Source organism: Hemibagrus wyckioides, linkage group LG04 (genome assembly GCF_019097595.1).
Source record: "Hemibagrus wyckioides isolate EC202008001 linkage group LG04, SWU_Hwy_1.0, whole genome shotgun sequence".
NCBI lineage: Eukaryota > Metazoa > Chordata > Actinopteri > Siluriformes > Bagridae > Hemibagrus > Hemibagrus wyckioides.
Genome location: NC_080713.1, coordinates 29038612 through 29058698, shown reverse-complemented (window position 1 = coordinate 29058698; position 20087 = coordinate 29038612). Strand labels below are relative to the sequence as shown.

The following is a 20087-nucleotide window of genomic DNA, read 5'->3' as shown; positions in this document are numbered from 1 at the left end:
TCACACTCGATCTCGTGTATAAGCACAAACATCAATATTTTTCTGAAAGCCCCAGTGATGTCAAAACCCACCCCCTCCCCCTCACCGAGTCGTTATTTATCCACGTGTCTCAAACAGCGCTAATTAGCGGGATCATCGATGTGTTCAGGCTCTGATTTACCTGGATACACTCTTTAACACGTCACTCACCGTGAACACTCATGAGACTAGACACCACACACACACACACACACACACCATCCATACTAAAACTCAATTTCCGTCCCAAACATCTTTATATCACACCCTGTGATTAATATCACTTAATAACCCTCTGATTAGTCCATTAATTACTGTTATTAATAACTGAGTCACTGCAGATGTTACAGATGTGAGATTCAGGAATGTTATGGACCCAATGATGGATTACAGAAGGTTTCATAAAAAAAAATATCTAATTATCATATAGAGTGAAGATTTTGGAAGATAATATCCCTTAATTGTGCAAAAAAAAAACATGTTTAATGGAACTCTGTTTTCTCTGTTGGTTTTCCTGCTGATTAAATCCATCAGTGACACCAAACATGTTTTTGGAGCAGTCTTTTGTATTTGATTGTATTTTTCTCTGCATGGGAGAATCATCAGAGCTTGTACCTGTGCATGGGCTCCAGCTTCCATGGAACAGTGATAAGAGCTCATTAATCCCTCTGGAGGATCCTTTAAAGTTCCTGTACACAAACCACCAGAGGTTTTTTCCAAGGAGATCCTAGTGTTAAGCTAATGACCTTTAGTTATGCGGATCAACTTAATAAATAAATAAATAAATAAATAAATAAATAATAATAATAATACTTTAGAACCCTCAGATTTTCCTGCATTGTCCATTTGAAGGAACCCTCAAGCAGGAGATCCCATTTGTGGAGGCTAGAAGCATCTAATGAACCCTTAGAGAACCCTGTATATACAGTATAAACTGCATAAGAGAGCCTAGAACTTTTTAATATATTACTAAAGAACGTTTACAGGTTCTAGAATATATAAAACTTCCTAGGTTCTTGAAATGTTCAGCTGATAATTGAAATGTGGGTTCTTGGCTTGTGAACGTGTGAAACGTGTCCCACCAAACTCTGAACTCTGGAGCCTTTTAGTTGTACGGTTCCCCCAGAAGGACTTTCTGAGGAACCCTTAGGGCTCATGGAACACAGACGAGTAGCAATATGATAAATAATGAATGAATCATTTGATCATTAGCATTTAAAACGTTTATAATGAAAGGTTTGATTATTTATTCATGATGATATTCGGCCATTATAAAAGAGTTTAAATAAATACTTCACCACTATAGAGGTGACTAATGAAGAATAATTTCGAGTCATTTATCATCCTCAGCTCAAGTAAACAACTAAAAGTAAAATAATGAAATAATCACAAGACACTGAGAGTGATGGTGTTTATGAGGGAGGTGTTTATTATTAGCTGAGTGGATGCAGTGTGAAACTCTCGTTAGCTGGGGTTTGGGTTTGGCTCCGTGTGGACGTCTCTCTCTCTCTCTCTCTCTCTCTCTCTCTCTATCTCTCTGAGGTCAGTCCCACTTAACACTAGCACTTAACACCAACATACTAATGACATAAACACTCTCTGATGGTGCTGGAGGATCATCAATGATACTCCACCTTCAGCGGGTTTCATTCACATTTATTACATTACTGTGAGTTATGTGCTGTATTTAATACACTTTTACAAAAATATACTCCACTGAATATGTCTACAGATGGATGGATGGATGGATGGATGGGTCTACAGATGGATGGATGGATGGATGGATGGATGGGTCTACAGATGGATGGATGGATGGATGGATGGGTCTACAGATGGATGGATGGATGGATGGATGGGTCTACAGATGGATGAATGGATGGATGGATCGGTGGGTGGGTCTACAGATGGATGGATGGATGGATGGATAGATGGATGGATGGATATAGTACATGTTGATAGTGGATAATTAAAACATCTGATAGAAGATGAATGAATAGGGGGGTTATCAGATTGACAAATGGGTGGAAGGAAGTATGGATGGACGGATGGACGGATGGATGGATGAAGAGATAAACTGATGAATAGATGAATAGGATGATTGAGGATGTTCAATTAACCTGATCCCTTTTTCAAGTTTCATTTTGAGTTGTTTGAACACAGATCTGCTTTTAGTTGTGGTGTGTGTGTGTGTGTGTGTGTGTGTGTGCGCGTGTGCGCACGTGTGTGTGTGTGTGTGTGCGCACGTGTGTGTGTGTGTGTGTGTAATTTTCTACAGTGCTGTTGCTTATTTTAGTGTATTTGAACACTGTGCATGTGTGTGTGTGTGCATGAGTGTGTGTGTGTGCACTTGTGTGTGTGTGTGTGTGTAATTTTCCACAGTGCTGTTGCTTATTTTAGTGTATTTGAACACTGTGCATGTGTGTGTGTGTGTGCATGAGTGTGTGTGCACTTGTGTGTGTGTGTGTGCGCCCGTGTGTGTGTGTGTGTAATTTTCCACAGTGCTGTTGCTTATTTTAGTGTATTTGAACACTGTGCATGTGTGTGTGTGTGCATGAGTGTGTATGCACTTGTGTGTGTGTGTGTGTGTGTGTAATTTTCTACAGTGCTGTTGCTTATTTTAGTGTATTTGAACACTGTGCATGTGTGTGTGTGTGCACTTGTGTGTGTGTGTGTGTAATTTTCCACAGTGCTGTTGCTTATTTTAGTGTATTTGAACACTGTGCATGTGTGTGTGCATGAGTGTGTGTGTGTGTGCACTTGTGTGTGTGTGTGTGTGTGTGTAATTTTCCACAGTGCTGTTGCTTATTTTAGTGTATTTGAACACTGTGCATGTGTGTGTGTGTGCATGAGTGTGTGTGTGTGCACTTGTGTGTGTGTGTGTGTGTGTGTAATTTTCCACAGTGCTGTTGCTTATTTTAGTGTATTTGAACACTGTGCATGTGTGTGTGTGTGCATGAGTGTGTGTGTGTGCACTTGTGTGTGTGTGTGTGTGTGTAATTTTCCACAGTGCTGTTGCTTATTTTAGTGTATTTGAACACTGTGCATGTGTGTGTGCATGAGTGTGTGTGTGCGTGTGTGTGTGTGTGCGTGTGCGCACATGTGTGTGTGTGTGTGTGTGTGTAATTTTCCACAGTGCTGTTGCTTATTTTAGTGTATTTGAACACTGCTGCTTTATTTGCTCTCTGTCCATTCCTTCCTTTATCTCATTTGCTGTCTCTCTGACTTGCTTTAATTTCATCTCTCCTTCTAAATCTCTCTCTCTCTCTCTCTCTCTCTCTCATACCATCTTCTCTATCATTCTATTTTCTCCTTTATGCTATGATTACATCTCTTCCCCTTTCACTGTTTCATTTTCTTTCTGTCTCTATATCTTCCCTCCCTCCTCTACCCTCTATCTCTGTTTCTTTCTCTCTGTTTACTCTCTTCTCTCTCTCTCTCTCTCTCTCTCTCTCTCTCTCCCCCTTTCTCTATCTATCTATCTATCTATCTATCTATCTATCTATCTATCTATCTATCTATCTATCTATCTATCTATCTATCTATCTATCTGTCTTTCTCTCCTCTCTCCTCCTTCATCTCTCTCTCATCCTCCTCTACCTCCATCTCTCTCTCTCTCTCTCTCTCCCTCTAATGACTCTCCTCTTTCATTGCTTGATGTCTTTCATCATCATCTTTCAGTTTTCAGTCCAGAAGCTCACAGCTCCTTGTCCCTGCCTCCTCACTTTGCTTCTCATACCACAGTCATGATATTGGTTAGATTTCAAAAATCATCCTGTGTCATCTAATTGTTTAAAATTGTATTTGTATATATATATATTTGTATTAAAAGAAATAAAATTTAATTAAATAATTAAATGGAAGCTGATGTTAGATACATTATATACATACTTTGAAGACTAAAAGTATGGATGGATGGATGGATGGATGGGTGGATGGGTGGATGAGTGGATGAGTGGGTAGATGACTGGGTACATTGATGGATGGATGGATTGATTGGAAATAATACAAAAGAATCGGATGGATGGATGGATGGATGGACAGAAGAATGGACAGATGGACAGATGGATTGGAAGTAAGATGGATGGATGAATGGATGGATGGATGAATGAATGAATGGATGGGTAAATGGATGGATGGATGAATGAATGGATGGATGGGTAAATAGATGGATGGATGGAATGAAGAATGGACAGGTAGAGGGAAAGGATGAATGGACTGGAGATAATATAAAAGAATCAAATGTATGCATGGATGGGCAGACAGACGGATGGACAGACAGACAGACGGACAGTCGAATGGATGGATGGACAGATGTACGGATGGATTGAAAATAACACAAAATGATGGATGGATTGGAAATAATATAAAAGAATCGGATGGATGCTTAGATGGATGGATAAATGGATGGGTGGATGTTGGTCTAAAAGAATTCTGGAAGGTGAACATGTGTAGCTAGAAGTATGAATGAAGAGGCTGGATATATAGAAAACTGGGTGAAAGGTCAACAGAGCTACACTGTTAGGTTAGAAATAAAATAGATGTATAAGAAGGCAGGATTGATTATCAGTGTGGTGTAATACACTGCAAAGCACAGACAATGGCTGTCGAACTGGATATGATAAATATTAAAGTTTAAAGTTTTCTGTTGTAATAAAAAGTCCGAAACTATAAACTATGCAACATTGTTGAGAAGAGGAAGAATGCTATCTTCACTTTGCACTCTTATAGCTTCATTAGCATAAACTGCGCTGTTGTTGTTGTTTTTATTGTCTGTTGTTAATGTTGTTTATAATTTAGAAAGCTAAATGCTTAGAAGGCATAAAAAGGACCATCATTTTTCTTTTTATGAAAAATTTTCACAATAAATGAATGCAAGAACTTGGATTTCACAAGTGTATCAGCAGCAGCAGTGTGTAGCTGTAATGTTGTGGTGTTTATGGATGCTCTGGGAAACTCTATGAACTTTATTCTCTCTCTCTCTCTCTCTCTCTCTCTCTCTCTTTTGCAGTCATTTCTCCTGCCTCTCATCAAAGTACATGTGTCCCGGAGTGCCGGCTGTTATGAGCAACCTGTTGGCAAACATTAATGCCTACTTCGCTCACACCACCACCACCAGCAGCAACATCTCCGCCTCAGACCGCTTTGCTGCTTCCAACTTCGGGGTGAGTGTGTGATTAATGATGGAAGGATGACAGGTATAGGAACTAATGAATGAATGAATGAATGAATGAATGAATGAATGAATGAATGAATGAATGGGGGGAAAAGGTTATTATTATTATGGATGAAAGGGTGAAAATATGCTGATTTATGAAGAGGATGTTAACTGGATGGATTTATGGATAGAGGATGACTGAGACATGGAGCATGGCTGGATAGGTGAAATGGATAAACAGGGAAATGGATGGATGGATGGACGGACGGACGGACGGATGGATAGTTGAGTTGAATGAATGGATGGATGGATGGATGGATGAAATGAATGAATGGCTGACTGGCTGGCTGGATGGGTGGATGGATGGATAGATAGATAGATAGATAGATAGATAGATAGATAGATAGATAGATAGATAGATAGATAGATAGATAGATAGATAGATAGATAGATAGATAGATAGATAGATAGAGAACGCATCCTGTCATTTATCAGTACTATAAGTTCTGCTGTAGAACATGTGTATGATATGAATTTTCTGTATATTGTGTATGTTGTGTATATTGTGTAAGTTGTGTAAGTTGTGTATATTGTGTAAGTTGTGTAAGTTGTGTATGTTGTGTATGTTGTGTATATTGTGTAAGTTGTGTATGTTGTATATGTTGTGTATATTGTGTAAGTTGTGTAAGTTGTGTATGTTGTGTAAGTTGTGTATGTTGTGTATGTTGTGTAAGTTGTGTATGTTGTGTAAGTTGTGTATGTTGTGTATGTTGTGTAAGTTGTGTATACTGTATTTCTCTGCTTGTGATGATATTGTGTTATTTTCTTTTCCACAGAGAGAGAAATTTGTGAAACTCTTGGATCAGTTACACAACTCTCTGAGAATCGATCTCTCCAAATACCGGGTAAGAAAAGGACAAATTTAACAGGAGTAAACAAAAAAAGTTGTGAATGAAATTCATCTCCACAAGAAAATACATTTTTTAATTTTTAACAATGTGCAATAGTCACATCAACAACCAGAAGAAATCATGATGTAGATTCACAGAGATGGAGGGATGGATGGATGGATGGATGGATGGGTGAATGAATAGATACAGTAGATGGATGGCAGGAAGATAGAATATTGGGTGGATGTTTGTTTACAAAAGAATAAATAAATGGATTGATGGATTGATATATAGATGGGTTACAAATAGACTTCTTTATTGACTGATGGATGAATGGATGAATGGATACATGGATGAATGGATGGATGGATGAATAAATAGATAGATGGATAGAATAGTGGATGGATGTTTGTTTACAATAGGTAAATTGTTTACAATAGATAGATAGATAGATAGATAGATAGATAGATAGATAGATAGATAGATAGATAGATAGATAGATAGATAGATAGATAGATAGATGGGCAGGTGTGTGGATAGATGGATAGATGGGTTCCTGATTGACTGGTGGATGGATGGATGGATGGATGGATAGATGGGTGGATGGATAGATAAATGGGTTCCTGATTGACTGATGGATGGATGGATGGATGCTTGGATGGGCAGCTGGTTCACACACACACCCACATACACACACACACAGACATGCTGACAGTGAAGGCCTATCAGACCGACGTGAACGTCACACTTGGACACACACAGACTTGGCAGTCTGCCAGCACACATCACCTTCACACTTCCTGTCTGTTCCACTGCACTGCTTCCTGACAGTAATGTGATTCAGATCAGCTTCACCACACACACACACACACACACGTTATTTCACCACCAGTTTTTGTGTTGGACTCCACAGGTTCCTCACTGAAAAGTGATCCTGTGTGTGTGTGTGTGTGTGTGTGTTTGTGTGTGTGTGTGTGTGTGTGTCTGTGTGAAAAAGTAATGAGGAGAAATTCCACTAAACCTAATCAATCATTTGATCTTCCTCACTCACTTTTATTTTGTCGTATTGACACTATAATGGGATTTTAGATTAGTAATAAACTTAGAACTGGAATTGAAAATGGATGGTGGGTGAAGAGAGAGAGGAGGGGGCAGGAAGGGAGTGAGAAAAAGAGAGAGAGAGAGAGAGAGAGAGAGAGAATGAAATAAATAAATTCAGCTTGATTTGATTTGGTTTTGTTTGGAATTTCAGGATAATTTTCCTGCTGGAAATCCAGAGAGGCTCATGGACCTGAAATCTACAGTTGATCTACTGACCAGCATCACCTTCTTCAGGATGAAGGTACACACACACACACAAACACACACACACAAACACAGTCAAATACACACACACACACACACACACACAGTCAAACACACACACACACATCTCTCTCTCTACATCTCTCTCTTTCTCTTGCACCCCCCGCCCATCTCTACCTGTCTATTTGAATATAATATTGACCATGTGAAGGTTTTCCCCATTTACCCAGGTCTCTCTCTCTCTCACTCACTCACACACACATTCACAGAGCGTTCACTGCATCCTCACGTTTTGTACACTAAAGACAAACTGCTCAAATTTTGTCAAATTTTGTCAACATCAAACCAAAATGTCATCTATAGAAGAGTTTCTTTCCTGGAGAAATCGTGGTTTGTACCTTCAGTAGGAAGATCTGATGTCTGATGCTGCTAACCAAACGTCCTGTGTAGAAAACAAATGAAATGAAAGCATTGATTTTCTCACAGCTTATTAAAAGTACAGAAAGTCTAAAGGTCCAGGTGAAGGTAAACGTTATCTATCTGATTCCTCCCACTCTCTGCTCATATTAATGAGGAGCATTCCAGAAATAATGAGGATTAATTTCAATGTATATTCACACAACAGCTCCATTAAAAGCCTGGACTCAGCCTGTGCCTCTTACTGCTGCTGTTTATGAGATTCGTGATGTTTAGTGCAGAATCGTTAGCGTTAATTGATTCCGTCTGCTGTTTAAAGCGGCGCATCGCAATCGGCTCAAACACCAGCACCAGATTCACTGCAGCCTTCATACCGTTTTTGCACCAAACATGATTTTCTTTTTGTAGCACAAATAAAAAGCAGCATCAGATTTACAATGTTCAATTCTTTTTTTAAAAAAAATCCTTTCACTTTTGTAAGACACAGAGTGAGATGATGAACAGAAAAAACGCAACTTCAGAAGTGTTGTAGATCTTCTGCAGGGAAGCCAGATCTTTTATTTTAGTTTAGTTTAGTTTAGTTTAGTTTAGTTTAGTTTAGTTTAGTTTAGTTTAGTTTATTATTTTTTTTTACCAATAATTCTAATTTATTTATTTATTCAAATCATTTTTATTGTTTATTGTTTTTATTTTTTTATCTTAACAACTTATTATGTTTTGTTTTTGATAGAAGGCTCTATGAAATAAAATTAGATATAAAATTATAATAAATGTGTAATAGATGTGTAATAGATATGTAATAGATAAAGATGAAGATTAAATATAGTCTGTCATTGGAGTGATACAAGTAATAAATACTGTGTAATAAATGTAAAAGTTGACATGTAATTAATGTGTAATAGATATGTAATAAATGTGTAATAAATGTGTAATAAATGTGTATTTTGTCCAGTTGATTTTCTTTAATATAATAACATTTGCTTTGATATTGCGAAGCATTTCTTTGCTTGTTTGTTTTTTATGTTGTCAGTAACTTTATAAATGTTTGTTATATTATTTGATCTATTTTTCCTTGATATTCATTGATGTTCTAATAAACCTGACTTTTTGATCATTGTTATTCGTTAATGCGCTAAACACTCCTTTGATGTGTTTTTTTTAAACGTTGTGCTAAATGATTTTCCGTGATGTTCAGTGCTAGCTGTTTTGCTTTGATGTGCTGCTCCACATTTTTGTCTGATCTTCAGGTGCAGGAGCTGCAGAGTCCTCCGAGAGCCAGCATGGTGGTGAAGGACTGTGTGAGAGCGTGCCTCGACTCCACCTACAGATACATCTTCGACAACTGCCATGAGCTCTACAACCAGCTGCTCGACCAGGTGTGTGTGTGTGTGTGTGTGTGTGTGTGTGGCGGTATTAGTAACTCGGCTTCACACCTGACATTATCATCAGACATCTTTTTAAATCAAACTTCTTCATTAGATTCCTTTCACCATTCAGCTGTACAGCAACATCCATCACCATGGCAACTGTGTTTATCACTGAAGAGTGCTTCTGTTGAAAAAAATACCCAAACAAATAACGATATAAATAACAAATAAATAAATAAACATTCAACTCTCTCTCTCTCTCTCTCATCTTCTCTATAAACTCAGTCCTCCTTCTATCTCGCTGCTCATTAATAAGAGGATTTGGGTTCAGGAGACATGTCGAGGGTTCAGTGCCTGAGTTATATAACGTGTGTACAGATTACAGCACTGTGTGTGTGTGTGTGTGTGTAAAGAGATATAGAGAAAGTCTGGAAAGCAGCTAAAGTGAGTATAGGAACACACACACACACACACACACACACAGTGTTCTGCCTCAGAAACAATATCATTTGTGGTTATTCTCTCTCTCTCTCTCTCTCTCTCTCTCTCTCTCTCTCACTCACTCTCTCTCTCTCTGTCTGTCTATCTCTCTATCTCTCTTTTTCTGTCTCTCTCTTTCTCTCTCTCTCTCTCTCTCTCTCTACCTCTCACTTGTTTTGTCCGTCTGCCTGTCTCTCTCTCTCTCTCTCTCTCTCTCTCTCTCTCTCACTCTCTCTCTCTGTCTGTCTATCTCTCTATCTCTCTTTTTCTGTCTCTCTCTTTCTCTCTCTCTCTCTCTCTCTCTCTCTCTACCTCTCACTTGTTTTGTCCGTCTGCCTGTCTCTCTCTCTCTCTCTCTCTCTCTCTCTCTCTCACTCTCTCTCTCTGTCTGTCTATCTCTCTATCTCTCTTTTTCTGTCTCTCTCTTTCTCTCTCTCTCTCTCTCTCTCTCTCTCTCTCTCTACCTCTCACTTGTTTTGTCTGTCTGCCTGTCTCTCTCTCTCTCTCTCTCTCTCTCTCAGCTCTGAGTACTGTATTGTTTAAAGTCCTGTTCCTTTACATAATAATGATATTTATATCACCAGTGCGCCCCAATTACACCCCTCAATCTGACAGAGAGAGAGAGGGAGAGAAGGAGGGAGATGATAGAGAGAATGAAATTTTCTCTGAAATAGAGGGCTGAAGCGCAAAGGAGAGAGGGAGAAATTGACATCAAGAAAGACAGAGAGATTATAGAGAGATGATTAAAAAGAAATAGAGAGAGGGGTGATAAAGGGATGAAACATTTCTGAGAAATAGAGGGCAGAAGAGAGTGGGGTGAGAGAGGGGGGGGGCGGGGAGAGGGGGAGAGAGGGGGGGTGAGAGGTGGAGAGAGGGAGGAGCACGAGTTATAGATTCTATCTGAAGAGATTAAAAATGAGTGGAAAGGTGGAGAGGGGAGGAGAAGAAACACAGGGAGTAGATTTGTTCAGACGTGGTGTGTGTGTGTGTGTGTTTGTAGAATGACCACTAAGTGAGGAATAATATGAGGGACAAGGGAGTGGACAGACATGGAAGAGGCCATTCTTCAGCTGGTGGGGGGGGCAGGAGGAGTTTATTCCCTGATGGTTGGTCCTAAGCAAAAAAATATGATATCCTGATGCATGATGAGGGTTTTCTTTCCTTCTTTGGTTATTTTGTGTGTGTGTGTGTGTGTGTGTGTGTGCATGTTGTGTTTATTACTCATCTTCTGTATAATGACTGGATTGAGCGAGAGGCGATTAAGGGGTCCAAGCACTTTCGAGCCCCTCCCTTTAGCCCCTGTGACCATCAGCAATTGTTCCAGGAACATCAAGCTGTTCAGAATATATTCACCTGCGGCTCAGATTGATAAAACCATTCGGAAAAAATGGAATTTTGATGTATGAATTAAACCCAGATTTGCCCTCACTTCCTGTCAGGTGACTTCACTATCAGATGTGTTTGTAGGATAAAGAAGAAACGTTGTGTGAGAGATCCGAGTCAGGATGATCGGACTGTATTCGCAAGATGATTATATGTCAAAGTGGCCAACTTCTGTTCCTTTACATGTATTTGTGACACACAGAGATCATTTATCTTTGCTGCTAGCGTAAATTAGAATTTCGTGCTACACTCCCCTGAAACGTCGTCTAAATTAAAGAGACGTCAGATCAGACGCAGTGAACACGTCTGATCCCGACGTCTATCAAACCCACAGCTGCTAAATAATTGAGCAGATTATTTCATAACCCTAATGGAACTCGATGCAGCTTCCGGAAATGACTTTCTATTAATCACAGGGCTAATTCCAATGCATGCACACACACACACACGCATGCGCACACACACACACACACACACACGCGCACACACACGCGCACACACACACACACACACACACACAACATGCACACACACACACACACACACACACACACACGCATGCGCACACACACACACGCACACACACACACATGCGCACACACACGCGCACACACACACACACACACACAACACGCACACACACACACACGCACACACGCGCGCGCGCACACACACACACACACGCGCACACACACGCGCGCACACACACACACACACGCACACACACACACACACAGCTGGTGTGTGCCTCGACACACGGACACGGTGGGAAAAAATCAGTTTTGTCTCCTGAGAGAAGGCAATAAATCTGAGGCACATAGACAGCTGTGTGTGTGTGTGTGTGTCTGAGCTAATTTAGATAAGGTTTGAAAAATACAGAATCTGCAAACCGCTGTCCTTTCCTCTTATCCAGCAGCAGTGTGGTGAATAAATCTGTTCCTGAAGCAGACGCCCGATGAGTCGCTTCATATCCGGGGAATTTTATGCTGAAAACATTTCTCTACCTAAACACCCCCCCATACACACAACCCCACCCCCCACCCCCGGCAACGCTGACAGGAAAGGAGAACCTCAAAGGCTTCTGCAGGGTGATGGGCGCTGGGTTTCAGGAAATGTAGCCGTTTGCTCTAGACATCTATTTTTTGTGTTTTTTTGCTCTTTTCTAGCCGCTGAGAATGAGCTTACAGAAACATTCTGCAGAACTCCCCTTTAGCTTTCCTATGTTAGCATAAAGATAAAATAATGATTAACGCTGATCCGTACATTACTGAGGCAAAGAATCATACAGTGATCTCAATTCACAGGCAAAGAGGCATGAAATGAAACATGAACATTTAACAGGAAATAACTCCTGCACGCGGAAGGAGAGAGGCAGCAACGGCATGTTTAAAATAAAGTATATCTATCTATCTATCTATCTATCTATCTATCTATCTATCTATCTATCTATCTATCTATCTATCTATCTATCTTATCTATAATAAGAAGCTGATTTTTTTACTTATCGATAGCAATACTGACAATGAAATAAAAAAACAGTAATGACGATGATGATAAAGGTGATAATGACAATAACGACAATGACAATAACAATAATGACAAAATGAAGATAAGAAAAATGACAATAACAATAATGATAATTACAATTGTGACAATAATGAGGATAACAATAATGACAATAATGATAATGATAATGACAATAACATTAACAACAATGATAACAATAATGACGATAAGAATTGTGACAATAATGACAATAACATTGACAATAATGACAATAATATTAACGACAATAATGATAATAATAATGACAAAAACAATAATGATAATGACGATAACTATAACAAGAATAATGACAAAAACAGTAATGAAGATAACAATAATGATGATAATGACAGTGACAATAACAATAATAACGATAATGACAATAACAACAATTATGACAATAACAATAATGATGATGATGATAATGATGACAAGAATAATGGTGATAACGACAATAACAATAATGACAATAACATTAACGACAATAATGATAACAATAATGACAATAATGATGATGATAATGATAACAACAATAATGACAATAACATTAACGACAATAATGATAACAATAATGACAATAACAATAATGACAATAATGATGATGATAATGATAACAACAATAATGACAATAACATTAACGACAATAATGACAATAACAATAATGACAATAATGATGATGATAATGATAACAACAATAATGACAATAACATTAACGACAATAATGATGATGATAATGATAACAACAATAATGACAATAACATTAATGACAATAATGATGATGATAATGATAACAACAATAATGACAATAACATTAACGACAATAATGATGATGATAATGATAACAACAATAATGACAATAACATTAACGACAATAATGATGATGATAATGATAACAACAATAATGACAATAACATTAACGACAATAATGATGATGATAATGATAACAACAATAATGACAATAACATTAACAACAATAATGACAATAGCAATAATGACAATAATGATGATGATAATGATAACAACAATAATGACAATAACATTAACGACAATAATGATGATGATAATGATAACAACAATAATGACAATAACATTAACGACAATAATGATGATGATAATGATAACAACAATAATGACAATAACATTAACGACAATAATGATGATGATAATGATAACAACAATAATGGCAATAACATTAACGACAATAATGATAACAATAATGACAATAACAATAATGACAATAATGATGATGATAATGATAACAATAATGACAATAATGATGATGATAATGATAACAACAATTATGACAATAACAATAATGACGATAGCAACGATAACAACAATAATAATGATAACAATAATGACGATGATGATGATAATGATGATGATAATGATGATGATAATGATGACAAGAATAATGGTGATGACAATAACAATAATGATGATAATGACAATAACATTAATGACGTTAATGATTGAACGAGGTAATGATAACGAAGTAATAATCATGATGGCTGTACTGATACTCATACTGATCATGTCAATTAGCAAAAAGTCAAAGGTTCTAAAACTCATCAAGAAATAGGTTGAATGTTCTAGAGTTGAACATGACAGGCTGGGGTTCTAGAACTCTTCTTTAACCAGGCTGAAGCTTCTAGAATTCTAGACTTCTAGAATTCAGCCTGGAGCAAGTTGAGGCTCCTAGAACTGAACATTTGTTACACAGGGTGAGGGCTCTAGAACTCAGCATGAAATAGAATGACTGTTCTTGACATGAACATTTAACAGGCTAAGGGATCTATGACTGAACATTACACAGACTGAACGGGTCTGGAACTCTTCATGAAACATGTCAGGGGTTCTAGAACTGAACATTAAAGGAGAGTAGGGTTCTAGAACTCTTCGTTAAACAGGAAGAGGGTTTCTAAAACTGAACCTTCTAAACACAGAAGGGTCTAAAAGTCATCATCAAACATGTCGATGGCTCTAGAACTCAACATGAAGCTGAATGAGGGTTCTAGAACTGCAGCGCTCCATTTTACAAGCTGCCCAGTGCTGGATCTAATCTCTCACTCTTTCCAAAAAAGAAGAAGTTGTTGATGAAGTTGCAGATGTGGAGATGTGGACAGAATGTAACACCTGTATTATTGATAAACATCCTAATGAGGGGTTCAGTGTGGGTTTGATATGAGCTGCTCATGTCAGTGTCTGTGTGTGTGTGTGTGTGTGTGTGTGTGTATGTGTGTGTGTGTGTGTGTGTGTAAGAAAGAACCAGAGCCTGTTGGTTCCTGCCCTGAGGAAGCTTCAGGAGCCGAGCACGGTGAAACTCAGAGCTGGAATGTTCTGGCCTTTTTGGTGTGAATTATTCAGATGGCCTGCAGGGGAGAAGAAGAGGACACAGGGAAGAGAGGAAACATGGATCTTGTCTACATTCATCTGTCTTTTTCTCTCTCATTGCAGACAAAGAAGCAGGACCTGCCTCGTGAGGAACAAGGGCCATCCATAAAGAACCTGGACTTCTGGCCAAAGCTCATCACGCTGATGGTATCTGTGATCGACGAAGACAGGACAGCGTACACACCTGTCCTCAACCAGTACGCAAACCTCACCACCAATCCACTTCAATCCTCTAACAGAAAAACAACCTCACACACCTCAATCCTCTAACAGCGCAACAACCTCACACACCTCAATCCTCTAACAGAACACAACAACCTCACACACCTCAATCCTCTAACAGAACAACAACCTCACACACCGCAATCCTCTAACAGAAAAACAACCTCACACACCTCAATCCTCTAACAGAACACAACAACCTCTCACACCTCAATCCTCTAACAGAACAACAACCTCACACACCTCAATCCTCTAACAGAACAACAACCTCACACACCTCAATCCTCTAACAGAACACAACAACCTCACACACCTCAATCCTCTAACAGCACAACAACCTCACACACCTCAATCCTCTAACAGCACAACAACCTCACACACCTCAATCCTCTAACAGCACAACAACCTCACACACCTCAATCCTCTAACAGCACAACAACCTCACACACCTCAATCCTCTAACAGAACACAACAACCTCACACACCTCAATCCTCTAACAGAACACAACCTCACACACCTCAATCCTCTAACAGAACACAACAACCTCACACACCTCAATCCTCTAACAGCACAACAACCTCACACACCTCAATCCTCTAACAGAACACAACAACCTCACACACCTCAATCCTCTAACAGCACAACAACCTCACACACCTCAATCCTCTAACATCCTCTATCCTTTTTGTTTTTGTTTTTGTTTTTGTTTTTGTTTTTGTTTTTGTTTTTGTTTTTGTTTTTGTTTTGCCAAATGCTCATGACAGAAAAAACAACTTCAATTGCCAACATTTTAATTCCTTTCTCATTAGCATTCAGAAATGTTCTGCATTTTAATGTTTACAGATATCTCTTACCTGTGAACACCATCAGAAGTATAAAGAAATTTTCGTTTTATGTTGATTTTCTACATCAGAACACTGTGCGTTTCCTTTTCAAAAAAGAAAAAAAATCTAAACAGATCACAATCCTAGACATCAGATTTATCTCAGTGTTTAATAATGGGTTCTTACATAAATAAATAAATAAATAAATAAATAAATAAATAAATAAATAAATAAATATTTTTAATGAACAAAAAAAAGAAAGAAAAAGCAGTAATAATAATAATAATAATAATAATAATAATAATAATAATAATAATAATAATAATAATAAATAAATAAATATTATTATTGACCCCAGGGTCAATTTTTTTTTTTAAGTCTCTAAATTAGACAAATTTAGACAAATGAACTAAATTGTTCTTAGAGTGGGACTGCTGAGGGGGGGGGGGGGTGAGAGAGGGAGAGACAGAGAGGGGGGGGCGAGAGAGAGAGAGAGAGAGAGAGAGAGAGTTGCTGTTCATTTCTTGTACACTACAAAACGGTGATGAATCCGCAGCCATGTTGCTATGGAAACACACCCAGGGCTCACACACTGCACTTCTGGTGTCATTAGCCATTAAGTGAGAGATTTGCACGGCGCTGTAAAGTTTCTTTCCTTTCCACACCTCACAGTTCTGTGAAAAAGGGCCGTCCAGGCCACTGCTAATGAAAATGAAGAGCTGGTCCTGTGGGTTGGGGCCTGGAGCAGGAATCTATAAGGTGTGAAATGTTTTCATTTGTTCTCTGAGACTGGGAGAGGTCATCTCAGGAGGGCAGATTAGTGTACGACTTATAAAGTCAGAGCAGGGAGAGGAAGAGACTGACTTATACTTCTACATGTTGGTCTAGAGATTGGATTTGTGGACTGGCGTGGAGCCCAAACCTCCATCTAATCTCACATGCTGTGTGTGTGTGTGTGTGTGTGTGAGTGTGTGTGGGTCAGAGGTCCTCGTATCTGGGCGTGTCAGAATCCTGTCCAAATGTCATTATGTCATCAGTCAATTCACATCGGAATACAAATGCGAGCATCGTCTAACACAACTTCCTCTTCACGCCATCCTACTGAAAAATCACACACAACACACGTAACACACAACACACACACACCACATGTAACACACAACACACACCACACGTAACACACAACACACATAACACACAACACACACACACCACATGTAACATACAACACACACACACCACACATAACACACAACACACGTAACACACAACACACACACACACACCACATGTAACACACAACACACACACACCACATGTAACACACAACACACACACACCACACGTAAAACACATCACACACACACCACACATAACACACAACACATGTAACACACAACATGTAACACACAACACACACACCACACGTAAAACACATCACACACACACACCACACGTAACACACAACACATGTAACACACAACACACACACACCACATGTAACACACGTAACACACACACCACACGTAAAACACATCACACACACACCACACATAACACACAACACATGTAACACACAACATGTAACACACAACACACACACCACACGTAAAACACATCACACACACACACCACACGTAACACACAACACATGTAACACACAACACACATGCACACCACACGTAACACACACCACATGTAACACACAACACACGTAACACACAACACACATGCACACCACATGTAAAACACATCACACACACACCACACATAACACACAACACATGTAACACACAACACACACACACCACATGTAACACACAACACACACACACCACATGTAAAACACATCACACACACACACCACATGTAACACACAACACATGTAACACACAACACATGTAACACACAACACACATGCACACCACACGTAACACACACCACATGTAACACACAACACACATAACACACAACACACATGCACACCACACGTAACACACATCACACACACACCACACGTAACACACAACACACACACACCACATGTAACACACAACACACACACACCACACGTAACACACAACACATGTAACACACAACACACATGCACACCACACGTAACACACACCACATGTAACACACAACACACATAACACACAACACACATGCACACCACACGTAACACACATCACACACACACCACACGTAACACACAACACACACACACCACATGTAACACACAACACACACACACCACACGTAACACACAACACGCACACCAGACGTAACACACAACACACACACCACACGTAACACACAACACATGCACAACACACACAACACGCACGTAACACACGACACACACACCACACGTAACACACAACACACGTAACACACAACACACACACCACACATAACACACACCACACGTAACACACACCACACGTAACACATGACACACACACCACACGTAACACACAACACACACACAACACACAACACACACAACACACGTAACACACGTAACACGCAACACACACGTAACACAAGACACACACACACCACACGTAACACGACACACACCACACGTAACACACACCACATGTAACACACGACACACACACCAGACATAACACACGTAACACACACCACATATAACACACACACCACACGTAACACACAACCATAACACACAACTAACACACAGCTTCAGGTGGCTTTTACAGTGACTCAATGATTTAATAAATCATTTCAGTTAATATCAGTAATATGACAGACACCGGTTAGAGCTTACGTGTAATTAATTAATTACAGAATTCTTAGCGTGATGTGAGTATCGAGGGTTTGTCAAGGCAGATCTGTTCAAATCTCTTCACGCTAACATCCAGTGCTTGAGACGAGACGCTAATGTGCGGTATCTTCTTCTGCTTTTTTTGCTTTCTTTTATTTTTAGCATCCGGGAAATCAGTTTCTGTTCCAGACGTTTAGTCAACCACACCTTCACACCTTCACACAGTCATATAACACTGAACCACATGGAGCGTGTCACATCAGAAGAGTCAGACTCAGGAACAGAGTCAGAATCAGAATCAGAGTCAGAATCACAATTAGAATCATAATCAGAGTCAGACTCAGAATCAGACTCAGGATCGGAGTCAGAATCAGAAACAGGCTTAGAATCAGAGTCAGACTCAGAATCAGAAACAGAGTCAAAGTCAAAGTCAGAATCAGAATCAGAATCACACTCAGGCTCAGAATCAAAATCAGAGTGAGAGTCAGAGTCAGAATCATACACAGAATCAGACTCAGACTAAGAATCAGACTCAGTATCAAACTCAAAATCAAAATCAGACTCAGACTCAGACTCAGAATCAGACTCAGACTCAGACTCAGACTCAGACTCAGACTCAGTAAACTCCCAGGCTGCTCTGTGGCTTTTCTCTGTTCTTCTCTAGTTTACTCTCTTCTCTGAGTGTTTGACCTTTTTGCTGTTTTTTTTTCCAGATAAATCTGACCTTTTGGATTTATCTGTTTATCTGTTTTTAAATAAAGCAGGTTTGTGTAACCGGCTCCGCTTCTGCAGCTCCACAGAGTTATTGCACTGAGGTGGAGCAACCGAAGAAAGTGGGCGGGACTTGGCATGAGATCAGAGTTCATGTACAATCAGAGTTTAACCAAAATGAAAAGTAATGTAGAAAAAAACAAAAATGTAAAATTATAAAATATCTCTACATCACATCTTCCGTTAAATTCCATTAAATGTGAAGTGGGCGTGGCCAAGTGATGCAATACATTATGGTGAACATTAACCCCAATATATTATTTTGGGCGGGGGATTCTTAATAGACAGAGGAATAGAGAAGAGTTGTAAATGATCAGATTATATAAACATATACAAATATTTTGTTTGTGTGTTTGATGAATTTATTTGAAAAAACCTGCTGACGTCTGAACACAGTGTGTAGTAAAGTGGGCGGGGTTAAGTGGTGCAGTTAAATAAACACAGGGGTTATGTAAATGAGAATCAGCGGCGTTCTCTCCTGTCTCTCCTGGTATCTGATCTCGGATCAGATATCCGTTGCTGGT

At 39.1% G+C, this 20087-nt stretch overlaps 1 protein-coding gene across 2 annotated transcripts in view; it reads left to right on the top strand.

Moving 5' to 3' along the window:
- LOC131352418 (protein unc-13 homolog C-like) overlaps positions 1–20087 on the top strand; it is a 203088-nt gene that overhangs the window by 82241 nt on the left and 100760 nt on the right. For both annotated transcript variants that reach the window (XM_058388541.1, XM_058388540.1), the window contains exons 13-17: positions 5027–5180; positions 6010–6078; positions 7316–7405; positions 9033–9161; positions 15018–15151. In XM_058388541.1, coding sequence (XP_058244524.1) covers positions 5027–5180; positions 6010–6078; positions 7316–7405; positions 9033–9161; positions 15018–15151 — 576 coding nt within the window. The remainder of the gene's footprint in view (positions 1–5026; positions 5181–6009; positions 6079–7315; positions 7406–9032; positions 9162–15017; positions 15152–20087) is intronic.